At 39.9% G+C, this 26910-nt stretch overlaps 1 protein-coding gene across 2 annotated transcripts; it reads right to left on the bottom strand.

The window, feature by feature from the left end:
- Positions 1–131: 131 nt before the first annotated feature.
- Positions 132–22171, bottom strand: csf1rb (colony stimulating factor 1 receptor, b). Of its 2 annotated transcripts, XM_010903643.5 has the most exons (21): positions 21846–22168; positions 15810–16073; positions 15346–15624; positions 15126–15262; positions 14831–14999; positions 14419–14623; positions 14183–14298; positions 13787–13898; positions 13481–13668; positions 13163–13290; positions 12944–13070; positions 12748–12855; positions 12484–12594; positions 12207–12396; positions 11883–11959; positions 2450–2559; positions 2248–2370; positions 2029–2140; positions 1835–1934; positions 1642–1747; positions 132–1534 (listed from the first exon to the last, which is right to left on the bottom strand). In XM_010903643.5, the coding sequence occupies exons 1-21, from the start codon at positions 21892–21894 to the stop codon at positions 1385–1387; spliced, it is 2961 nt and encodes a 986-aa protein (XP_010901945.4). In that variant the 5' UTR covers positions 21895–22168; the 3' UTR covers positions 132–1384. The 2 variants fall into 2 exon arrangements, 1 of the variants encoding a protein (XP_010901945.4); XR_002196195.3 differs by lacking the exon at positions 132–1534 and having other exon boundaries at positions 1644–1747; positions 2018–2140; positions 21846–22171.
- Between the last annotated feature and the right edge of the window lie 4739 nt (positions 22172–26910).

The raw sequence follows: 26910 nt of genomic DNA, 5'->3' as shown, positions 1-26910 counted from the left end.
CTTTCCCATTCTGACATTCAGTTTGGAGTTCAGGAGATTGTCTTGACCAGGACCACACCCCTAAATGCATTGAAGCAACTGCCATGTTCAACATGCCATAATTGCATTAATGAGAAACTGAACAGGTGTTCCTAATAATCCTTTAGGTGAGTGTATATTATATATATAAGGATGTACATATATATTATCCTTATAGTATATATTAAACGTTGGGGTTTATTGTCACTCATCATTTTAATAACCAACTCATGTCATGCTCACTTTTATGGTTTGTTTTTGTATGTATAACAGGGTGTGTCATCAGTTCCAGAATTGCAAAATAGTTTTACAGGAGAAGTAGCTAGCCTGGCTGCTTAAGCAATATATGTTTTCTTAGTTTTTAGGAAATTATGGCAAATTCAGCACTTCCTGATAGCAAAAATAACAGATTTTTGCTTGTCCAACATGATGAAATGCTGATATTGCTGAAATTGGGGATGGATTTATTGACTCTCCCAAAGCTTTCTCATCAGAATGGATACCCTTAAAAGGTTCTAAGTCTACTATTGACAGTATGTAGTATAATGCACCTGGTGTTATTTTGTGCATCAACAGTTTTTATATTGTTTAATGTTAGTCAGTGAATCACCTAAAAACAGTTTGAGCCCAGCTGTAGTAATAATGGCTGAAAAACATATGCCTCTAGGTGTCCCCCCTTTGATTTAGATGTTGTTAGTAATTCTCACTTAATTATCATATATAAGGCCCATCCAATTGAACGTTTACAGGGCTAAACGAGCCTCAGACAAATAAGTTGCTATATGATATTTCAAGATTTTTCATTACATACAGTACGCACACAATTACAATTATAAAACCTATATGGGGGCTGTCGCATAGCATATGTCATGGCAACTTGCAGGAAATTAGCTTCTTAGCAATTTTTCTCTGCCTTGTGGCAAAATTAGTTGATTTGTATCACGCTTGTTGTACAATTTAGACATGCTCTTTTTGCCCCCTAACAAATCGTATTGTGTTTAAAAGCAGAACTTGATTGGAAACTGCAACTCTTTCTTTCTGACGTCAAAAGGCTGCTAAAAAAAAATTCACATCAGATGGGAGACTCCAACACCAAATCTTGGATAGGGCGGTCTTTGAATAATAGATTTCTGAGCTTACTGTCATTTTCTGTTTGAAAAATAAAAGCTTAGTTCCTGTTGAATTAGTTATCGCATACTGGCATTTTGTAACTGCTACTTTGTAAGAGCTGCCATATGGCACAGACATCATGGTCTGTTAACTGAGAATCAACCAGTGTGTCCACCCAGCACTTATCTATTCTGTCTTCTAGATCTGTGAATTCCAACTGTCAGTGTCTAGTCATTGAGGATGGACTGATGTTCCCTTAGCAGAACTGGTAGTTGTTCTTTTTCATCAGGGGCTGGTCCTCTCCCACCAGGCTCAGGGACTGATCTCTATCCTCTCTAATCTTAGCTCGGTCACAGTGCTCTCCTTCCTCCTGCTGTTGGGATGTTTCCTGCACATTCCTGTAGGTCTGACAGAAAGAAAGACACTTAGTATCCCATTCATAGAGAGGGAGAGAGAGAGATTGGAAAGAGCAAAGATGTCACAGGACTCTTATCTCTCTAAAGTTAATCTTACCTGGTCTGGTTGGCCATACAGTAGATTATGGATAAGATGGCTGATGGTATTAAAAGTTGGACGCACTGTTGGTTCCAGGTTCCAGCACATCTTCATGATGGTGTATCTGAGGAAAAGGCTCAGTATCAAATACAGCATCTTATGTCATGTCTCTTTGCGGATTCAGCCGTCCAACTGACAGTGTAGTACTCACATCTGTGGAGGGGCAAAGTCTGGCTGAGACATGTGGCATCCATCTTTGATCATCTTGTAGAACCGAGTGTCCACTACAACATTAGGGTACGGGCTCTTACCTAGCAATGCCAAGAAAAAAATTGTAATTGGTTTTCTTTCACAATTCATTGAACTCAACCTTTCTTAATGTTGTCACACATACGCTGGACCAACCCAGAGAGAAAATCTCCCAAAGCAGTATGCCGTAGGACCAGACGTCACTCTGGGCAGTATACACGCAGTCAAAGATGCTCTCTGGAGCCATCCACTTCACTGGAAGACGGGCCTAGGAAAATCAGGGAGGGTTACAGTTCAATGACGTCAAAGGTCATGAGTGAAGATCTGAGCCACCAAAATGAAAGTTATTTTTTTACAGCGATTTTCCAAACTCACATTTCCTTTTACCACATAACTGGAGTCATTGTCAATGTCCCGAGCCAGCCCAAAATCGCAGATCTTAGCCACACGGCCTTCGGTCAGGAGGACATTCCTAGCCGCCACGTCCCTGTGAATGCACTGCACAAAGGCAATGAACGGCTTCACCTTCACTTTCTGGTAAACGATTTGCAAAATGACATACAGATTTTTCTCTTACATTTTTGGATGCCAGGAAGTTCATTCCCTGAGCCACCTGGAAGGAGAAGTTCAACAAGTCTTCTATGTCCAATGACCAGCTATCTATCTCTGGATCGTCACACAAGGAACCTGGGAAAGGGAGATTGAGAATATAAGACATAGGCATACAGGGAGATTTTTTTATCACAATCAATATGTGCAGTTTAATTGTAAACTACAGACATTTCGGAAACAATTAAGGTTTTTATGAAACATTCATGGCATGTAAAACTTAACATATGAAATAATGAATATGATGATTTGAACAATAAATAAAATGACTTATCTATATAAGATAATCCTAGAAAACTACAGATGTTTTGGAAAGGTTTTATTCAATATTCATAGCGTGTAAAATGTAAAGTATAAAATTATGAATGAGGTAGTTTAAAGTAGTTTCTAAGAAATGGAATGACAAAACTATGATTGATTATCATAAATACAACAAATAAATACCACTGGTATTTAATATGAGTATTAACTACACATTTAGTTTGCTTTTATTTTCTTTAGCATCACAATTGACCTTTGTTTTAAATGTTTGTTACCATACTGACAGAAACTGTGAAAAAAGTAAATAGTTGGAAGAGTCGTACGGAATCCCAGAAGTGATGTGAAGAAGAAAAAAATATTTAGAGGCCTCAAAATACTATTATGATGGCACAAAATGCTAATTTGAGACATTATAATTCTTTTTTGAGGGAGAAGGAATTAAGTAATAATTTTGAGGGAACAAAATACTATTTTGAGGCCTCAAAATACTGCAAAATAGTTAGAAGGGATACAGCTCAGGGCCCAGTAGCGTGGCACTTGATGTGGCCTTACAATGGATTTTGTTATGACGGAAAATCAGGCCTTCCCAAACCATCATGTAGGTCGCTCTTTATGAAGTACATTGTTGCTATGTTATGGCCGTTTGTAATGGAATTAGGCCATGTTTGAGGTTTGAAATGGAATTAGGCTAAGCATACGTTTTACAATATAGCCTATTGCATCGAGCTTGCTTACTTATCAGAAGCATATAATATCGCTAGCGATGTATGCTACAACTACTTAAGCATCAACAGCAAAATGGAAAGCTCAAAGAAGTTTTAGGTTGGACGAAAAATTATACCAAACCATTGGAATGGACTTCAGTCAATCAATATTATATCTTCGGGAAATCAATCACGTGTCATGAAGTTATCAGTTCCTCCGGTAGCTATATAGAATATATGTTATAGCAATCAGCCCATGGTTGGTTAACTGGGAATATAAAGCACAGTTGGAAAATACATTCTATCGATTTGAAATAAAAATAGAAAGCAAGAGAAAACAAGCATTCAGAGCTGAGGAAATCTATGTTCTTCTTGACGAGGTAGAGGCACCAGCACCTCTCCATCAAAGACTGCGGTCAACCTAGCCGACTCTTGAAAATACTCCATACGTAAGAATTGTGTGCGCGGCTACACCATTACATACGTGGGAGCGCTCTGAAAGCAGTCTGATTTACAAGGCACTAGACATACGTGGACATTAGCCGCTAGAAATAGTAGGTTGAGTAGGTTGAATATTTAGTATTTCGAGATACATTAATGCATTAAACATTTCTGAAGATGCGATGTAATAAGAAAATGTTTCAGTGTTTATAGATCTGATCCGGACATCTTTCGAAAATAAATATGAATGTCCTCTTGGGGATTCTATTACATTACTTTTATTTGATGCTACACCACAGACTAATTTGTAACTATTAGTTATTAATTTCAGTTGATTTGTGTTCAGTCAGATATACACACAACACAACACTTATAGAGACATTTTACATTTAGGCTCATTTTACAAAGTTTATATTTTTTTATATATAATGAATCTCTATGGAGATGTTAATGCTGCAAAATTTAAAGCTACATTAAAGGCACAATTCCTATAATTAGTTAATGAATCCATTTGATTTCTGTTAAGGAAGGTCTCCTTTATATATACACCACACATGAAGAATTTTTACTGTAACATTTTTGAGAAAATTTAATTTAAAGGTATTGTGCATCTCTACAGTATGGAGATGTGATATTGCCACACATAAATCTACATTACAGGCTCAATTCCTGTAATTAGTTAATGATTTGAGTTAAGGTAGATCCCCTCTTTATGTACACCACATAAAGATAATTCTTACTGTATCATTGTTAAGAAATGTATATTGAAAAGTATAATGCATCTCTATGGCGACTGGAATGCAGCTACACTTAAAGCTACATTAAACACTCCATTCCCATAATAAGTTAATGATTCACCTTGATTTGAGTTATGGTCGGTCCCCTCAATGTGTCCACCACATATAGAGCAATTATACTGTAGCAATTTAGAGAAATTCACATTTAATGCATCTCTATGGCAACTTGAATGTTGCTATATTTAAAGCTACAATATATGCTCAAATCCCATAATTAGTTAACGATTCTACATGATCTGAGTTAAGAAAGGCCCCCTCTATGCGTACACAACATATAAAGACATTTTACTGTAGCATTCTGGAGAAATGCACTATATATTGAACACAATAAGGTGTCTCCATGGAGATGTAAATGCTCCTACATTTAAATGGTCAAATCCCGTAATTAGTTAATGATTCAACTTAATTTTAGTTAAGGTAGGTCTCATCTATTTCTACTTCACATGTAGAGCAATTTTACTGTAGTATCTTGGAGAAAGGTATAATGCAGCTCTATGGTGACTTGAATGCTGCTACGCTTAAAGCTACATTACAGGCTCAATTCCCATAATTACTTGATGATTCTACATGCTTTGAGTTAAGGAAGATACCCTCTGCATGTACATCACATATAGATCAATTTCATTGTAGCATTTAGTGAAAAATTCACATTTAATGCATCTCTATGGCAACTTTAATGCTGCTACAGGACATTAGAAGCAACAGTAAATGCTCAAATCCCATAATTAGTTAATGAATCCACTTGATTTCTGTTAAGGAAGGACTCCTTCACATGTACGCCACATATTGTGCAATTTTACCAAAGCATTTCGGAGAAATGAACATTCCAAGATCTATTGAATCTCTATTGAGATCTGAATCCACTTTATTTCCTTTCCATGTCTCCACAGTGATGCCCTTGATCTTTAAAAGCAAAAATCTCCAAAACTCTACGGTAAAGGTGCTCTATATGTGGTGTACATATAACGGAGACCTTCCTAAACCTAAAACATGTGTGTTCATTAACTAATTAAGGGATTTGAGTGTTTATTGTGGCTTTAAATATAGCAGCAATCACATACCTATAGAGACACATTATACATTTCAATGTGAATTTCTCAAAATTGCTAACGTAAAATTGCTCAATATGTGGTGTATGTATAAAGGAGACCTTCTTTAACAGAAATCAAGTAGATTCATTAACTAATTATGGGATTTGAGCGTATAGTGTAGCTTTAAATGTACTGTAGTAGCAGTTGCCATAGATATGGATTTAATATGAATTTCTCACAAAAATCGACAGTAAGATTGCTCTGTATGTGGTGTACACATAAAGGGGACCTACCTTAAGTTATACCAAGTAGAATCGTGATGTACACAATGAGGGGACCTACTTTATCTCAAATCAAGTGGAATTATTAACTAATTATGGGAATTGTGGCTGTAATGTGGCTTTAAGTGTGACAGCATCAACGTCTCCATAGAGATGCCATATACCTTTCAATTTCTCCAAAATGTATGTTTGCATACGTACATATTTACACCTCTAAAACTGGATTATATCTGGACCTTAAGATGGACTAACGAATGGTCTGGAGCAGTCGTTAAATAACGAGCGATGTTACGCGCCACTTAAGTAACAATGCTTTCGCGAAACGCACTGATAAAATAATGAGGCACTTACGTGCATCTTATTATCATTGGGAAACCAGACCCAGTTCAAACTGCAGTCACACTTACTCTGGTCTCTTGAATTGGCATGACTAGAAGGGATACAGCTCTTGTCAAAATGGCATTGCTCTTCGGTGAAGCATGAAGCATGTCTAGCTAGATAGCCCCGGGGGCTTGGCCACATGGGTGGCATGGAGTGGCAACTGCCACCCTTAAAGTTAGCCTTGCCACCCCAAATGTCACCTCAATGTTGGCCAGTATAAGTTTATAATAAAAATAATAAAGTTGTAGCTCATATTGTCATTCATTAAAATATTATCAAAACAAAGTGAATAAACTACAACACTCTAAACATCCCATAATGGACCTTTAGAAAAAGCAAAAGGTGCATCTAACATAGACTCATGTATAGACATAGGCTCATGCATGAATGTGTTGTCTGTCTGTTGAACAATGTCAGTCCGTTCATCATTCTTCAGAATTGTTTGTTGGACGCAGGTGAGTAGTAAGGAAGTGCTGAATCTGATGTAGGAAAAGTAGGATGACATACATTCTCTTGATATGAATATTTAGTACACGTTTAGTATTCATGTGATTTTGTAATAGTTTTTTTAACAGTGAACAGTTTCTATCACAGCTAGCGCGACAGAGCAGACATGGCTCAACATTTCACGTTACAAAGCCTTTGTGACAGGCTTTGTCGGTTTCTCAATAATATTAAAATAAACATTGTTGTGTTACCAAGCATGTCATCTTCTGGTCCAAAACATAATTTATGTAATCTTCTTAGTGTAGTTAAAGCAGACACAGTGCCACATAAGAGCAAGACTGGCTTAGCCTTGTCAGTTATTTTTTCTGCCCCCTCCCAGTTTAGGTTTTAAATACCCTATTGAAAAATAGCCCAAAAAAAAGACAAGCCCCATCGCCCATTTTTAACAGTCCCCTCAGTCACTGGTGCCAGGCCTGAGTTGCCAGCAGGGTTAAAGAAAAGCAGAACAATCTAGTGTCTTTATTAAAAACTCGAGGGAGGGCAATGGAGGGCACGTTTGTGTGTGGTTCTGGGGAGGATATTTTAGGATATATATATATAATTTATTTTTAAGTTGCTGGCTAGTATTTAAATTTTTTTATCTAAACTGTTTTCTTGTTGTATTTATGTACACAAAAGCCATTTAATTGTCAGGGGCCTAGTAAGCTACATGTTGAATAGTGTATTGAATAAAATATCTGTTTGAGTGCTCATTTTTGAACTGCTTACATATTGGATTTTAAATGTTAAAAATAACACCCATTTTCTGAGTGTTATTTTTGTAAAGCAAGCCTTACCTTTCTTTCAGATATCGAGTGAGCCTGCAGTTAATTAATATTTAACTTATTAAATATTGAATAATAATGAGCTAATATTAAATTAATACCTGCACATTTTTAAGGTAATTTATAGGTAATTGTATCTTGGCTAGTCTATATTTTCTTACTTTGTCATTTTGCCGGACCATGTAAGCGGAGCCAGCCAAGAAGAGCAGATGTCTCTTACTGAGTGAGTGAGTGACTGACTACTCCTTGTTAAATAGCGTAGTATTTAGAGAAGCAGACCTGCGAACTATAGATCCCGAGTTTGAATCTCGTCACTGTCAAAGCAAATTATGAATTAGGATTTGTTCTGAATAGATAAAAACTTTGCTGGGTACAACCTTCTGTAGCTGCAAATTAAATTGTTCACAGTTATAATGCAACTATTTCTGGTGGATTTTCGAAGAACGCATCCATGTATGCTCTTTGGTTCAGGATAAACAAAAACTTTGTTGAATACAACCTTAAGTAGCTACGTTATATTAAGCTTAAAATAAAACTGTTCACGGTTATATTGTGACTATTTCTGGTGGATTTTTGAAGTATGCATCTGTGCATGATTTTTGGTTGTAATATAGGCTAGATAAAACCACTTGGGCAATAAAAGAGTAGGTGTTTCCATGATTCTCTCATCTTTTCACTTGACGGAAAAGTCAGTTATTGTCAACTATATTGATAGTTATTATATCAATGTAATTCACGAATGAAAGAAAAACAAATGTTTTTGTTCCATGAAATAGCTTTGGCTGTGTTAAGCTCATATTCAGTCTCGGTAGAAATTGTTCAAATCTCATGACTGTTCCAAGTAGTAAGTTAGATACTAATAAGCCTATTACCGGCTAAAAAGCTGTTAAAATGGCCAGTGGCAAAAGCCATACATTTCATAGATATTATTTGTGGTGGAGGTAAACTTAATAAGAAACGTTAGTCAGTATAACACAATGCTCAATGGTGCCTAGCAAAATATTCAAGCTAGGCGTGAAGTTAATGCGTGACAAAATTATGCAGTTTCGAGACGCTATAAATGTAAAGCCCCGTGATGTAGTGCTTAAAGACACAGCCTCTCACATGGGAGACCCAGGTGTGAATCTAGTGAGGGCAACAACATCTATCACTTTTAATTGCGAGCCGGCTAAAATAGGCCTGCCTGGTACCTTTTCTGGTTTAGTTATGCAAGTCCTTTTAACACATATTTGTAAATAGTAGGCTATTCACATTATGTAATGTAAAAAAATACATTTAAATGGACAAATTAATTGTCTGTTGTATTGTGATTATTGTTTGAATATTGTTAGAATTTTCGAAGTAGGTACATTTTATACTGTATGTCTCATGCATATTTTAAATCACCTCCTATTATATTTTTAATGTATGATTTTTAGCTGATGCTAAGTAACATTATTTCTGAATAATTTACATTCTAGGTATTGTGACACATTTCTATAGCGCTAATATAGTACCAGTACAATAATATCATTACTTGGCCATTCATGTTGTTACAAAGTTACGACTAATAAATTAAACTGCATTTACCAAGGGTGCCAATTTTAGTGGAGGGCTATGCAGTGGCATGCCCAATATTGTAATCTTGCCACCCCTTTGCCACCACATGTCTAAAATCCTGGACATGCCAATGAATAGCCCTCCACTAAAATTGGCACCCTTGATAAATGCAGTCAGGTCCAGGAATCTGTTGCTGTTTACTATCAATATGAAGTCTGAAGAGCTGTCACTTCCAGTGAAGCGAGCCACCAGGCTGAAAAATCAAAACCAACCCAACAGAGAGATAGCAAAAACTGGCCTAATCAAAACAGTGGGCCAGATATGGAACACCCTCTAGGAGCTAGTCTTATATGTGTCAAAGTCAACAATCAAGAGAAGACTTTACCCAAGTAAATACAGGGGGTTTACCACAATATTTAACCATTGGTAAGCCTAAAAAACAAGAAGATCAGAATTGAGCTTGCCAAAAAACACCTGAAAAAACTTGTACAGTTCTGGAACAACATCCTACGGACAGATGACACAAAAAAAAAAAAGTAAGTGAAAGATCAACTTGTACCAGAATGATGGGAAGATTAGGGTATAGAGATGGAAAGGAACTGCTCATGATCTGAAGATTACCACCTCACCTGTGAAGCATGGTGGAGGTAGTGTGATAGTGTGGGCATGTATGGCTGCCATTGCAACTGAGTCCCATGTATTTATTGAGGATGGGACTGCTGACAAAAGCAGCAGGATGAATTCTTGAGGGTTTAGGGTTATATTATCTGCTCAGATTCAGCCAAATGCTTCAAAACTCATTGGGCGGTGCTTCACAATGACCATCTGCGAAAGCAACGCAATACATTTTAAAGGCAAAGAATTGGAATATTCCCGCAATGGCCAAGTCAATGACCTGACCTGAATCCAATTGACTTACTGAAGGCAAAACTGAATGCCAAACCCCCTAAGAAACTGAAGACAAGCAGAAACTAAAGACAGCTGTAGTGAAGGCCTGGCAAGGGCGTCTACAGGGAAGAAACCCAGCATCTGGAGATGTCTTTGGGGTCCAGACTTAATGCAGTTATTGACTGCAAAGAATTTGCAACCAAGTATTAAAATAGTATTCACACCCCTTCATTTAATACTTTTTGCAACCTGACTTTGAGGTTGCAAAAAAATATTCCAACTTGGCATGATGTTAATGCTTGACAAAATGATCTAATGTTGAGACACAATGTTAATGATGAGGTTTGTCCCAATCAGTCCCCAGAGTAAACTCTTTCTAATTTATCATGTTGAGTATAGTGTACCAACCCTGTTACACCTGTTGTTGGTTTGGATGTTAGCTAATGTAGGGAACTAGTTTCGAGAACCAGAGAGTTTTGACTAATTAGTTTAACAATGCAGAATACTCTGTACACGTATAGCTTAGTGGCGTAGCTTGTCACATTGGAGACCCTGGGTCTAATCCAATCGCGGACCCGCCAGAATAGGCTTGCCTGGTTCCTTTTTCTTGTTTTTCAAACAAGTTACAACTTTTTTAAAGGGATGACAACAATTGTTACACACAAAAACACTTGTTTTATGATAAGAATTTAATGATAAGAATATTTCTAGCCATGAGAGTTGAAAAGACCAGAGTGAGTGTGACGACAGTGTGACGTGAGCTGTATCCCTTCTATCTGTTTTGCACTCAAAATAGTGTTTTGTTCCCTCAAAATATTTTTTGGGTTCCCTCAAAATAACTAGTTTGTTCCTTGAAAGTAGTTTTTAGTTCCCTCAAAATAGTATTTTTCTTCTTCATGTCACCTCTGGGGCTCCCGAGGTATTAATATTAAGCTCTTTCCTGACACCATATGGTCTATCCACTGGAATTTGTTTGACAATGGACAAGAAGCCCATTTACTATAAACTTGCTTTTGATGCAGATACTGTGTTGAAAGTCAATGTCGGCAGAATGTGGCACTCAAGTCAAAATCCACTGGTGGCCAATATGACCCCAGAAGAAACGATTTAGAAATGTTTATGATGATGTATTTGTTTAAAGGCACAGAAGGTGAAGGGAACATTTGTTCACACTCATCCTAAGCCAAAAAAGGAGAATAATAAAGTGCATTATTTTGGAATCATTTACTGTATACTGTACTTCAGTACACTAAATGGCATTACAATTGTTTTTAAGTACCCTTTACATTGTAATAAGTATACTTCAATATGTTAAAATGGATCTACTAATTTCATACTTCAGAATACATGATTGGAAATAGCATTTTAGTACAATTACAGTAATACTCCTAATGCGTTTTGAATATATAATGTATTTAAACTAAATTCTGAATAAATGAAATACTATTTTGTGTACTAAAGTACAATATAAATGTTTTTTGGCTTGGGAATGCCCAATTGAGAATTCACTTTTTTATTTAATACAACCCCTCCGGAATGGAGAGGTGCAGAAAGGCCACCATGATGAGCACACAAAGACTAGTTAGGGTTAACAGCCTTACTTAATGGCAAATTGATGGTTTATTTAATGTTGCTGACTCAGGGGAATCGATTTAACAACCTATTTGTTACAAGTCAGATGCGCTATCCGTTAAGCTACCTTCCACTCAGTTACCATAGATTGTCTGAACTTAAAAAATGCCGGTAAGTTTACAAATGCCCTACCAATGTACATTGCCTCTGTTACTGTTATAAGTAAAAGGATTACCCATAAGGCATTGTTTAGGCCTCTGTGCAGGATGCATTTCCTGGTAGTCTGAGGTGGAGCTGGAGATTCCACTGTCACTGGAAACAGACAGGACTACAAGGTTACGATGTAGTCTGCACACTATATACTACTCTGTGAAGGCATTAGAATTTTTAATAAAGTGAGGACAAAGAGCACTGACGGCAGAGTACACATCATACAAACACTTGTGTGTGGACACTGAAACTATGTCTCACATCTACTTCTCATTTCCTTGTTTTCGTACCCTTTCACTAACACAAATCACACGGCTGGGGGGAACCTAGAGAACAGAGTTTGGCCCACCTCCTTCCACGACACTCCTGGGTACATGTGTTCTTATAGTGAATGCTGTCCGCTGGAATCCCTGTAGCCCCTGGAATCTCGAAAACCTCGGGTCTGCTCAGGATGGAGTCCAGGAATTGCTTAGCATTGCCACGCAGGAAGTTCAGCAGGTCGCCATGACTACAGTACTCTGTGATCATCAGCATCGGGCCTGGGGTGAAACACAATGAGAAGTTGACCGATTTGGTTAACCAATGAGTCTCACCTAATCACGTATACCAAAAAGTGTTTGTCGCACCTCCTTGTGTACATGCCCCCAGCAGGTTAACTATGTTGTCGTGGCATCCGAGGTGACTGAGGATCTTCAGCTCTGACATCAGAGCTTCTTTTTCCTCAGAGTGGGCACTTGCTGAGGAGGAGAAGCAAGTATTTCGTTATTACTTGTGCTTAGGTGCTGCTTCTTCAGTGTACCAATTTTATACGTATCACTTTGACTTCTGTAAATGACGTTTAATACTGTGGAATAACCTTTATACACAGCTTAAAATATAGGCTTACTTACGCTTCAGCATCTTGACTGCCACACGTGTTGTCTTGTTCTCATCAGTGCCTAGACCATAGGCCGTGGCCTCCACTACTTTCCCAAAAGCCCCTGCTCCCAGAATCTGGCCTGTGGCATGGAATATTCAGACAGTCATTACTGTTCAGTCTACTTATACCTGGTTTAACCTGCAAAACTGTAGTAAGAAATTGGGTACCGAGCTTCAGCTTATCACGGGGGAACTCCCACTTCTTGTTATATGGAAGTTGCACAGGGTCAATAAAGGTGTAGTTATTCCCATCATTTGTCTCAATGATTTTCCACCGGACTTCATATTTTGGTTTCTGTGGGATAAAGCACAAGTTGGGTTAACAGTCTAACTGCATATGTATTCATCCATTTACAGCCAGTGAATGAGCCACAAAATGCAACTTACCTGCTTATATTTGTAAAGGACGATGACAAGTAGAAGCAACAGAATGGCTGCAATGCTGGTGGCTCCAATTAGAGTGGGTGTGAACAGCTTGGTTATCGGGTGTTTGGATACATTGGCAGGGGGAACATCTGCAGGAGTGCATGACAAACACATTTGATGTTCTTGAGGTCAGCTCATGTTATTTTTTAATACTCATCAAGGAAATGAGAAATGGCTGTCTACCACCGAAGTTTAATGCCAGTTGTAACTGGTCAGGACCAGCGCCAATTGAGAATCTCGCAAATGTAATGTACTGTGTGCCTGAGATGGTTGTCTTACATGATACATATGTTTTCCGCTCTTCACCGACCGGGTTAATGGACACACACTCCACTGTGAACTCCGAGCTAGAGGGACTTAGGGTCAGCTCACTCTTCACTTCATTTGGCCCTAATTCTCCTGTCTGCACATCCATGGGCCAGTTGAGAAGAGGCTGAACCTTTATGGTTTCGTTATTACCATCACAACTGACAACAACAGAACAACAGGATTAGCACAGTAGAACAAAACAGCTCTAGTTCTCCTGATTAAAGAACTTACTATCAATCAAAAACATGTACTTTTACACTTGCACTTTCCACCTACGTGTTTTGTATTCCTGGGCACTGGTACCAGAGGATTGTGGGAGCTGGGTAACCGGAGGAAGTGCAGGTCAGGGTGGAAGCATTCTTCCGAATGAGCATTGTGCTGGGCTTCTCTAGTTAGCGAGAGAGGACAGACATCATCGCATCACTCATACTAAACATCTCAATTATACACTCCTTAGTTCCTCTCTTCAAACCCATTGGAGGAAATGGTCAGAATCGAGGGACCTCTGGCTTTCTTATCTAGTGGGTTTTTCTGAGAGGCTGACAAGATCACTTATCTGAACAAATGGCTTTTTGAGAAGTAGACAATAAAAATCTTCTAGGAGAACACAGCATATATTCAAGCTAGTTTGTATGGGGATTTGATGAATGCCATTAGAATGCGATCACTCACGGGAGACTTGGACATTGAAGGTGATGGACCCATTGAGACCGGTACTCCTAGTGTTCAGGGTGTATTGACCTCTATCCTCAGACCTCACCCTCTGTACCAGAAGGCTGCACTTGTACCTACAAGGTAATATAGAGTGTGTCCAATAAAGGATCACAGTCTTTTAGCCTTCTGCACATATTTAAAGTATGTGATTCCGAATTAGATGGTTCATCTACGGTAGTTATAGACAAAATTACCTGTTGCTGTCACGGATGACCCATGTCTTGTCATGTGTAGACATGTTGTGAGACACAGGTACATCCCACCAATGCTCCTTGATTTGGGGGTATGCTTCAATCAGAATGTTTATTTCAAGGTTTTCCCCTTCTTTCACTTCAACTAAGGAACCATTTTGGTAGAGATTTGGAGACAGGTGGGGTATGAGCCTGATGTAAGGCTTATCTAATGAAAAATAGAAATTATAATCAGAAGAACATCATCTTAATCACAGACTTGAAAAAAACTGATGGTCAAGATTGTCACACCACAATGTCCTTTGAGGAGACTGAGTCGAGTTTCACTTTTAAAACAGGTTCCAATAATAACTTTGCACTACCATCCTGATCTCTCGGGGTAACATGAGTGAAACACTGTATCTCTCCTACTTACCTACAACCTGCAGGTAGGTTGTGGAGCTGTTGGCCCCGGCCTCATTAATGGCTATACATGTGAAGTTTCCTGTGTGAGACATGGCCACAGCTGGGATTGTTACGGTGCTGGTAATTTGAACCTGCTTACTCTGGCCCTCTGATATAGTTTTTTTTGAGACATTCAATGCCTGTAAAAAAAACACCAACATATCGGTTCAGATCACAGAGAAATGCTGTATCATGCTAATTTAGACCAAACCCACATAAGGACAAATATCTCTGATTCAAAGATGAGAGCCTGGTGTTGAACTTACTTTGTGGTAAGAGTGTTTCCAGGTATGGTTGTAGAAGTGGTCAGGGTTGCTTGTGAAGCAAGTGATTTGCAGCTTCTCTCCAACAATACGTACATTCCCATCTACCTCAAGGAACACCGAAGGTGGAAAACGCAACCCTGGAATAGATGTTGACAAGTGTTTAGACGATGTCACATTAACCACCTTAAGGTCCAAGAAATGCACAGACAGTTCATCTTACTTTCAATAACGGTGACGGTGACCTTTTCTGAATGGTTCTTGACCCCATTGATATTTGCACTGCAGATGTAGTCTGCGCTGTGTCTGGCAAGAAGGTGTCTGATTAGGATCCCCCTCCTAGGGAGGACGGTGTACTGCATGTCGGGGGGTGTAGGGTGTCCGTTGGTCATATGGAGGGACAGGTCTGTGGCACTGGGGTCTGTCACCTGACACAAGAGAAGCTCACTGCCCTCTTTCACATCTCTCAGGTTGCGAGGGGTCACCCAAGGTTTTTTGGGATCTATTAGGAGCACACATTAACATGTAGCAAATTAGTGTCAATTGAGCAGCTTATATGGCAACGAGGACACATTAGCTTATGATGACAAAATGTTTGTGTCTGATCATACTGTTGACATTTGTTGAGTGCATTTGACACAGACAGTGTGCATTGAAGATACCGACCCATGATGATACGACACTTACCGATCACATAGATGTGGACCTCTGAGGTGAGGTTTGGTTGGTTCTCATATGCACACTTGTATGTGCCAGTGTAGTCTGCTGTGAGTTGCTTGATTTCTATCACACTCTGCAGTTTAGTATTCCTCATGAGTTTGAATGATGTGGTGGACCAGGTGATTTTGCTGTCTCCATCACAGGTCAAACTGAGAGACGAACTGACAGGCAGAGTGATCTCAGCCTCCTTCAGCACCACAGAGTCAAGCTTGATCACTGGAGGGCTACGTTCTGTCAAAAAACCAAAGACATATACCAATATAGATTTTAAAAATGAAGAAATCCCTCATACTTCACTTATATTCTTCAGCAAATGTACTGTACAGTGGGGCCAAAAAGTATTTAGTCAGCCACCAATTGTGCAAGTTCTCCCACTTAAAAAGATGAGAGAGGCCTGTAATTTTCATCACAGGTACACTTCAACTATGAGAGACAAAATTAGAAAACAAAATCCAGAAAATCACATTGGATTCTTTATGCATTTATTGGTAAATTATGGTGGAAAATAAATATTTTGTCAATAACAAAAGTTAATCTCAATATTTTTTTGTATACCCTTTGTTGGCAATGACAGAGGTCAAATGTTTTCTGTAAGTCTTCACAAGGTTTTCACACACTGTTGTTGGTATTTTGGCCCATTCCTCCATGCAGATCTCCTCTAGAGCAGTGATGTTTTGGGGCTGTCGCTGGGCAACACAGACTTTCAACTCCCTATAAAGACTTTCTATGGGGTTGAGATCTGGTGACTGGCTAGGCCACTCCAGGACCTTGAAATGCTTCTTACGAAGCCACTCATTCATTGCCCGGGTGGTGTGTTTGGGATCATTGTCATGCTGAAAGACCCAGCCACGTTTCATCTTCAATGCCCTTGCTGATGGAAGGAGGTTTTCACTCAAAATCTCATGATACATGGCCCCATTCATTCTTTCCTTTACACGGATCAGTCGTCCTGGTCCCTTTGCAGAAAAACAGCCCCAAAGCATGATGTTTCCACCCCCATGCTTCACAGTAGGTATGGTGTTCTTTGGATGCAACTCAGCATTCTTTCTCCTCCAAACACGACAAGTTGAGTTTTTACCAAAAAGTTATATTTTGGTTTCATCTGACCATATGACATTCTCCCAATCCTCTTCTGGACCATCCAAATGCTCTCTAGCAAACCTCAGACGGGCCTGGACATGTACTGGCTTAAGCAGGGGGACACTTCTGACACTGCAGGATTTGAGTCCCTGGCGGCGTAGTGTGTTTCTGATGGTAGCCTTTGTTACTTTGGTCCCAGCTCTCTGCAGGTCATTCACTAGGTCCCCCCGTGTGGTTCTGGGATTTTTGCTCTCCGTTCTTGTGATCATTTTGACCCCACGTGGTGAGATCTTGTGTGGAGCCCCGGATCGAGGAAGATTATCAGTGGTCTTGTATGTCTTCCATTTTCTTATAATTGCTCCCACAGTTGATTTCTTCACCCCAAGCTGCTTACCTATTGCAGATTCAGTCTTCCCAGCCTGGTGCAGGTCTACAATTTTGTTTCTGGTGTCCTTTGACAGCTCTTTGGTCTTGGCCATAGTGACGTTCTGGAGTGTGACTGTTTGAGGTTGTGGACAGGTGTCTTTTATACTGATAACAAGTTCAAACAGGTGCCATTAATACAGGTAATGAGTGGAGGACAGAGGAGCCTCTTAAAGAAGAAGTTAAAGGTCTGTGAGAGCCAGAAATCTTGCTTGTTTGTAGGTGACCAAATACTTATTTTACAGAGGAATTTACCAATAAATTCATTAAAAATCCTACAATGTGATTTTCTAGATTTTTTTCTCATAGTTGAAGTGTACCTATGATGAAAATTACAGGCCTCTCTCATCTTTTTAAGTGGGGGAACTTGCACAATTGGTAGCTGACTAAATACTTTTTGGCCCCACTGTATGTCAGGGGATTATTATTATTATATATTTATTTTTTAAAATATTCAAATTCTTATCTTCTGAGTCACAATAGTTGGGCCTTTTCAACTGGACAATTGTCTAGGTATTCAAGTTTACATTTTTTGAGTTTATTTTATTAATTTTAAATCACAAAACATCCTATGAATATATGATTTTAAGACATTTGTTGGAGTCTTGCATATTACGTTAAACATAGAGTTTTTTTTAGAATGTCAAAAATGTTTGTTCTTGATACATTTTTTAGATTCTTTCATTTTGTGCTGAAAAAGTGAAAGCAATTGACAAATAGTAAAAGAGAGACACTGTAGAAACATAAAAACAAGATTGAAGGCATTATATGAAAAACCACACAATGAAAATAAAGCTATTATCTGGGCAGTTATTGTGTCTTTGCTCAAACAAAACACTATATGATATTGGAATAAATACAAATAATCATGAATACAATAAAACTTAAGACATCTTGTGTTGTCCAAAAAAAAAAAAGAGTCATATTTTCTGTGATGGGTAGAAGAAATTTCATGAACAAATTGCAAAAATTTGAGAAGTTGAAGGCTTAAAATGCATTGAAAAATGTGTCTGAATCTGATTGAACAGTATTTAAAAATCGTCAGAACTACTTGCTTTTAAACTTATAATTTTATAATGAACTTAGGTATGACGGCGATTCAACATATAGTTTATGCATTTATAAGACATATTACACATCCAGCACAAAATGGGAGGTTTATAACATTATTTTGTTAATTGCAGAAGTTCCAGGCAACATCTTTAAAATACACTTTCTTGAGGGAGATTAAGATATCCACTTAAATATGTCCAGAAAAAGCAAATTTATTTTCCCAAAAAGCTCCAAACAGAAAAGATTGCAAGATAGTTTTTTTAAGCTGGAATGCCCTACAAGGCTAGATCTTAAGACTTCTCACCATGGAAGCATATATTCTGGTGCCAGATGAGCAAAGAAACTCTAACTTCCACTAATGTGGTAAAATGACCCAAAAATATGTTTTCTTTTTTGTTGTTGTTATGGTGTGGGTTGTTCTCCATCTCCCCGATTCCCTAAATCTTACTATGTAAAAAAGAAATGTGCCATACATTTGAGATAGTGATTTGGACATAGATGAAATCCCTTCAAATTAAAGTTGATAATCTAGACTTTAACCTTATAGTCACTGTATACCATACAAAGCAGTGCTACAATTTAAAACCCAATGTGTTACTGTCTAAATACTTTTGATGTTTACTGTGTGTCTACAGTGCATACGGAAGGTATTCAGACCCCTTCTCTTTCTATATGTTTTGTTGTGTTATACAATTAATTCATAATTTATATATTTTTTTAAATGCCATAAATCTACACGCAATACTTGATAATGACAAAGAAAAAGCGTTTTTAGCAAATGTTTTTAGAAATTCGTGCTTACTTTCTTGAAAACAAAAATAGCTCTTGTAAGTAACCATTCAGATAGTTTATTCATTTTTTTTAACAATGAAGAGGCAACTGTGGTGCCAAGAAAAAGCCATACCTCAGACTGGCCAATAAAAAGAACAGATTAAGATGGGCAAAAGAACACAGACATTGGACAGAGGAAGATTGGAAAAAAGGCCTGCATCCTGGAGTCGCACCTTCACTGTTGGCGTTGATACCGGTGTTTTGTGGGTACTCTTTTCAGGACCTGTGAGGTATTTTGTTTTCAAACTAGACACTCTAATGTATTTTTCCTCTTATCAGTTGTGCACCACAGCCTCCCACTCCTCTTTCTATTCTGGTTAGAACCTGTTTACACTTTTTTGAAGGGAGTAGTACACAACGCTGTACGGGATTTTCGGTTTCTTTTTTCATTTTAAGCTTTGCAATGGACGTCCTTTACTTCCATTTTTACATTATAATGTACAAATACATTATATTGGTAATGCTGTATGGTCATATGGATTTGTCTCATCAGTTAAACAGCTGGTTGGATAGAGTTGAACAAACATTTGAGGCTTGAACAAATAGGTGTTATTTTAAATATTTTTTATTTAAGCGATTTGAACAGTGACAGCACTTTTTTTATTAATTGATGATCAATCATTATTGTTCTGATCTAAAACAAAAAAAAAGTCTCAATATGATTCACAGTATATTCACATAATTGGGAAGACAAGACTGTGATTGATTAAGCAGTTAATTGTTAATTCAATCAAATGAACTGTATCCGTACATTCTCCATTGTAACCCATAATGACCAAGGTTGGATTAATAGCAGATTATTACCTACATTATCTAACTGGATTGAGCACCTTAGTCTATTATTAACCTTATTAATCCTGATTGGACGTTATGTCTCAGGCAAGTTAAGATCTGAGTGTCTCATTTGCTGGCAGAGGACAGGCCAGCGTTGGGTTTCTTGTCCAGGAGGTCCTGTAAGTGGGTGGAGATTCGGGACACCTGCAGCAGCAGGGCCTGGTGGTTCTCAACTAGGAGACTCTGGTGTCTGGCCAAGTTCTGCAGGTCACTCAGGTGCTGCGCCCCCTGGTCCTTCATGGCCTTCAACAGCTTGATGACCTCCCCCTGGCCACTGGACACCTCCCGTTGCTCTTGGACCAGCTGAGACAACCCCTTGACAACTTCTCCTCTCCAGCTAGCAGCCTCCTGTTGGTCCTGGGTCATTTGGAATAGTAGCTGTTTCAGCTCGTCCACGCCACAGCAGACAGAGGGACGGGCTTCCACCAGGGGAGCCTGACTGGACTCTGGGGAGGCTGGAGGGATGACTGATTTAGATTCCCCCATAGTCATGCCAACTGGTTTACCTGTAGTGTCATCGTTGTTACCTGAAAGAGGGTGACAATGCTTTGTCTCATTCAAGTGGTGGATGAAGACTTTCTATTTCACGATAATGAACCTGCAAGATTTTTTTGTAGATTTCTGTTACAACATAGTCAACTTTTATATAATACTAAAATGGCCATCAAACAATTCACTTACTTTAAATCAGTGAAGCGCATCTTCTTCAATTTCTCCTTTTTCATGCCAACATCCAAAATTATGTGATTTGCTGTTACTGACATTAACATTGTATGGTGATGCTGAATAATAAATTATTGGTATTGCAATCATCCAGTGTGGCTGCCTCCGGTGCACATATACTGCTGCAGAATGGTTTCATAACAGGCCAACTACTTCTTCAATAAACAGTTGAAGACTTACTCAGCTTTCCTGTCCAATAAAATAGGCCGGACTTTTTTTAACCACATATAACATTTACATAAAAGATTCAAAGAAAATATAATTCGTTGGTATTCGTTTACATTACCAGCGAAAAAAAATTAGCAATCAAGACATTTTCAGATTAAAAAAAAAAAATTCAAGGAGAAAGGGGAAATGAGAGTATGCCTAAACTGACGTTACGTGTATGTCTTTGAGTGTTTGCGTTTGTGTGGAAATGGTTGAAACAAACCCCCCACACAAAGCATCTGGCTTCAGGAAACACATTGTGCTATCGACCCACTCGACGGATCCAGGTCTCGGGGGGCCTGTTTCCCATTCCCACTTTCGTTTCTGCTTTTTCTAGGTAGTCAGGTTGGTGAGTGGGGTACCCAAAAGGAGCTGGACATGTTCTGTTAGTTTTGTGACCCCCCTGTCTCCCCCACAGCTCTCAGATGTCAGAACCACAAAGCTGAACACCTGTTCTCACTCTTTCACTCCTTGTTACCAGAGAATGCCTCAGACACCCTCACATACCATCAATTTGATCAAAAATCAAGTCACATCCATGGTCAATTGTTTTGTTTGAAAAATAAAATTTAAACTAAATGTAATTAATGTAGTTTTGAACAATTTAAACATCATAAAACCAGATACAATATTAGTTTGTAATATTTTGGAAAATCTTCTGGAACACATGATAAATGTAATTTATATGATTTATGATGCCTATATTAGGAGTGCACAATATGGATGACACACTTTATTGATTATTTGCAGTATCATGAGATGTAAATGAAGTCTCATTATTTTGAAAATTACCATATTTTCCTATTTATAGTAATTTATTAAACTACAGTAAAAGTGGAATAATTTGCTTACCTTCAGCTGTACAGAGCATGATGCCCAGAAAAAGGGCTATAAAGAGCATCTTCTTTTCCTCTGTATGTCTTTATCCCTCTGTGTTTAAATCTCTGACTGCTTCACTCAAGATGCGTTAAGGAACTGGTTGATTGGTGTGGCTTGTCATACCGTAATGCCATTACAACTTCCCCTTACTGTCACTCCCCAAAATACTGACAAAGTAGTACTGTTAAAGTACTTTTCTTTTGTTTCCATTAATTCTTTTTAATCAGATTTTAAAATCATCCCTCTGTCTAATAAATCACTTTGTGCTTATTTTTTTTTAAATGCAATCCTGATTGTGTTGGTTAGAAAACCAATGTAATGCTTTTTTTTGGCGCACAGACCGTATTAGCTGAGAGGATGGGCTAGAGCCCACCCACTAAACTGTCATTAATCTATCATAATATATTTTTTTACAGCTGGCCAAAAGCACAAACACGCCCAAAAAGGTGAAATTCCAGGCCTTTAGCTCAAAAAGCTTGTACACAAATAGGGCATTTTCATAGTCTTAAAAATATCAGTGAAAGCGGTGAATTTATATAATATCAGTGAAAGTGGTAAAATAAAACAGAAGTAAAATGTTTTTTACTGTACTGGGACTTTACTTCTTTTGATGGATGTGTCATTTTCTTTAACAGTATAACAGACATCACGGTTAACAAGAAAGATTCTTAAGGAAGTAATAATAACCATCTTTAATGCATTTACAATATTATATTCTGCCTCATACTCATTTAAACCGATAACCAATTATGCAAGCAAATGCCACTGAAACCAAGGGAACACATTTGCTGTGTTGCAATGTATGCATCTGGTTAATGGCGTTAATAAATGTTGTAATTACGCAGACCTTTAGACAGCAGATCTTTTGCCCAGCCTGCCGCCTCTCTTCCCGATGAGCACAACACCTTCTATGCACGGTTTGAGGTGACCAACACCATTCCTTCTGGTAGGCTTGCTGAGGACCAGGACAACTGTACTCTGCCCCTAACCACAGCTAACGTCAGGAGAACCCTTGGAAGTCAACAGGGCAAGATTACATTGCAGGCCGTGTCCTCAGGGGGTGAACTGACCAACTAGAGGAGGTTTTCACCTCCATATTCAACCTCTCTCTGTCCCTGTCTGTAGTCCCCTCCTGCTTCAAACAGACAACCATCACCCGGTTCGAATGTTATCATTGGATTGAATGGGCGTTATCAGTGGTTATAAGCCTCATAGATATGGGTCAGAAGGGGCCTGCTACGCCTACTGGTAGGCTCAGAAGGCTGTTATCATCCATAGAAGGGATCAGCCCAGAACTACACGGCAGGACCTGGTCAATGACCTGAAGAGAGCTGGGACCACAGTCTCAAAGAAAACCATTAGTAACACACTACGCCGTCATGGATTAAAATCCTGCAGCGCACGCAAGGTCCCTCTGCTCAAACCAGCACATGTCCAGGCCCATCTGAAGTTTGCCAATGACCATCTGGATGATCCAGAGGAGGAATGGGAGAAGGTAATTTGGTCTGATGAGACAAAAATAGAGCTTTTTGGTCTAAACTCCACTCACTGTTTTTTTTGAGGAAGAACAAGAATGAGTACAAGAACACCATCCCAACAGTGAAGCATGGAGGTGGAAAAATCATTCTTTGGGGATGCTTTACTGCGAAGTGGACAGGAAGACTGCACCATATTGAGGGGAGGATGGATGGGGCCAAAATCCCTGCTGCAGTGTGTGCAAACCTGGTCAAGAACTAATGGAAATGTATGATCTCTGTAATTGCAAACAGGTTTCTGTACCAAATATTAAGTTCTGCTTTTCTGATGTATCAAATACTTATGTCATGCAATAAAATGCTAATTAATTCATTCATACAATGTGATTTTCTGGATTTTTGTTTTAGATTCCGTCACTCACAGTTGAAGAGTACCTATGATAAAAATGACAGACTTCTACATGCTTCGTAAGTGGGAAAACCTGCAAAATCGGCAATGTAACAAATACTTGTTCTCCCCACTGTATATATCCTGAAACATGTGCCCATCTACTATGATGAACACTGTGTAAAATATATGTTCATAACATTAGCCATGGCACATTATAATAAATTGAGTTATGAAAAAACTAAAAGTGTATTTAACATGTGCGTGAATGTGAGTCAATGTATTTTTTAAATGAATGTAAGAATATAAAGATCACTTATTTGAGGAACATAATTAAATCCTGTAAAGTAACTCAAGTGAAGCTAAAAAACATTTCTCAATGCTGATTGAGAAGGAAGGGTTCTCAGCTGCAACATGCTGGATTTGTACACTGGGTTCACTCCATATCCTTCTGTACTTCAAGAAAGTGACATTTAAGTACAAACATTTAAGTCTTCCACTGCATTTTTGGTCTTCAACTTGAAGTTTCCTCTGTGTGACATGGCCACAGCTGGAATTGTCACCGTGCTGGTGATTTCAATCAGCTCACTGAGGCCCCTGTGAATTATATTCTATGAGACATATCCATTCGCATCTCAGAGAAATACTGTTTCTGCAAGTTAATAGCAAACACACATTAGGAAAAATATCTGATTGACGAGAGGCTCATTTTTAACTAACTTTGTGGTAGCGTTTCCATGTATGAAGTGGCCAGGGTTGTTTGTGAAGCAAGGGATTTGTAGCAGCTCTCCTACAACACGGACATTCCCATCTACCTCAACGAACACAGATGGTGGATAACACAACCCTGGAATTGATGTTGAGAAGTGCTTAGATAATTGGACACAAATAAATACCAATGCACATTTATCTAGATTACTTCATCCTTCTCTCAATAATAGTGATGTTCTTCTATGTAAGTGAGTGGAGATTTGGTACACCTGCAGCAGGGCCTGGTGGTTCTCAACCAGGAGACTCTGGTGTCTGGCCAAGTTCTGCAGGTCACCCAGGTGCTGCGCCCCCTGGTCCTTCATGGCCTTCAACAGCTTGATGACCTCCCCCTGGCCACTGGACACCTCCCGTTGCTCTTGGACCAGCTGAGACAGCCCCTTGACAACTTCTCCTCTCCAGCTAGCAGCCTCCTGTTGGTCCTGGGTCATTTGGAATAGTAGCTGTTTAAGTTCGTCTACGCCACAGCAGACAGAGGGACAGGCTTCCACCAGGGGAGCCTGACTGGACTCTGGGCAGGCTGGAGGGATGACTGATTTAGATTCCCCCATGGTCATGCCAACTGGTTTACCTGTAGTGTCATCGTTGTTACCTCAAAGAGACGTTACTGTCACCACCTCTGTCTTTTGTTAACTTTTAGGTTTTATGTTTATTATTTGTATGGTGTCACTGTCGTTGCCCACGTGGGCGTTGAAGTCCGTGGCACCAGGACACCCAGGACACCCTAGGCCGTAGGTCGATAATCGACTTTGTTGTTGTTTCATCTGACCTGCGGCCGTATGTCTTGGACACTCGGGTAAAGAGAGGGGCGGAGCTGTCAACTGATCACCACCTGGTAGTGAGTTGGATCCGATGGCGGGGGAGGAAGCTGGACAGACTCGGCAGGCCCAAGCGTACTGTAAGGGTCTGCTGGTAACGTCTGGCCGAGTCTCCTGTCAGAGAGATCTTTAACTCCCACCTCCGGCAGAGCTTTGACTGGATCTCGAGGCAGGCTGGAGATATTGAGTCCGAGTGGACTGTGTTCTCCACCACCATTGTTGAAGCGGCCACTCTGAGTTGTGGCCGTATGGTCTCCGGTGCCTGTCAAGGCGGCAATCCCCGAACCCGGTGGTGGACACCGGAAGTAAGGGATGCCGTCAAGCTGAAGAAGGAGTCCTATCAGGCCTGGTTGGCTTGTGGAACTCCTGAGGCAGCTGATGGGTACCGGCAGGCCAAGCGGACTGCAGCCCGGGTGGTTGTGGAGGCAAAAACTCGGGCCTGGGAGGAGTTCGGTGAGGCCATGGAGAAGGACTATCCCAGCAATTGACCTCAACTGGGGATGTCGTCGGGCAGTGGAAGAAGTACTTCGAGGATCTCCTCAATCCCGCCATCATATCTTCCATTGAGGAAGCAGAGGATGAGGGCTCAGAGGTGGACTCGTCCATCACCCGGGCTGAAGTTACAGAGGTAGTCAAGAAACTCCTCGGTGGCAAGGCACCGGGGGTGGATGAGATCTGCCCTGAGTACCTCAAGTCTCTGGATGTTGTGGGGCTGTCTTGGTTGACATGCCTGTGCAACATCGTGTGGCGGTCGGGACAGTGCCTCTGGGATGGCAGACCGGGGAGGTGGTCCCTCTTTTTAAGAAGGGGGACCGGAGGGTGTGTTCCAACTATAGGGGGATCACACTTCTCAGCCTCCCCGGGAAAGTCTATGCCAGGGTACTGGATAGGAGAATATGGCCGATAGTAGAACCTCGGATTCAGGAGGAACAGTGTGGTTTTCGTCCGGGCCGTGGAACACTGGACCAGTTCTATACCCTCTACGGGGTGCTGGAGGGTTCATGGGAGTTTGCCAAACCAATCCACATGTGTTTTGTGGATTTGGAGAAGGCATTCGACTGTGTCTCTCGCGGCATCCATTGGAGAGTGCTTCGGGAATATGGGGTCCTGGGTCTTTTCCTAAGGGCTGTCAGGTCCCTGTACGACCGAGCAGGAGCTTGGTCTGCATTGCCGGCAGTAAGACAGACTTGTTCCCAGTGCACGTTGGACTCCGGCAGGGCTGCCCTTTGTCGCCGGTTCTGTTCGTAATTTTTATGGACAGAGTTTCTAGGCGCAGCCAGGGGCCGGAGGGTGTCAGGTTTGGGGACCACACGATTTCGTCTCTGCTCTTTGCGGATTATGTTGTCGTGTTGGCCCCTTCAAACCAGGAACTTCAGCATGCACTGGAATGGTTTGGAGCCGAGTGTGAAGCGGTGGGGATGAGAATCAATACCTTCGAGGCCATGGTCCTCAGTCGGAAAAGGGTGGCTTGCCCACTTCAGGTTGGTGAAGAGTGCCTGCCTCAAGTGGAGGAGTTTAAGTATCTAGGGGTCTTGTTCATGAGTGAGGGAAGGATGGAACAGGAGATTGACAGATGGATTGGTGCAGCT

Source organism: Esox lucius, chromosome 7 (assembly GCF_011004845.1).
Source record: "Esox lucius isolate fEsoLuc1 chromosome 7, fEsoLuc1.pri, whole genome shotgun sequence".
Taxonomy (NCBI): Eukaryota; Metazoa; Chordata; class Actinopteri; order Esociformes; family Esocidae; genus Esox; species Esox lucius.
This window is presented reverse-complemented; position numbering and strand designations above follow the sequence as displayed.

Excerpts from the sequence above, each read along its gene's own strand:
- csf1rb (XM_010903643.5), bottom strand. The coding sequence starts at position 21,894 with ATGCTCTTTATAGCCCTTTTTCTGGGCATCATGCTCTGTACAGCTGAA. Across the intron at positions 15,263-15,345 it reads CACCGTCACCGTTATTGAAA|GGTTGCGTTTTCCACCTTCG; the intron begins GTAAGATGAACT and ends CATCTATTCCAG. Across the intron at positions 12,595-12,747 it reads GGCAGTCAAGATGCTGAAGC|CAAGTGCCCACTCTGAGGAA; the intron begins GTAAGTAAGCCT and ends TCTCCTCCTCAG.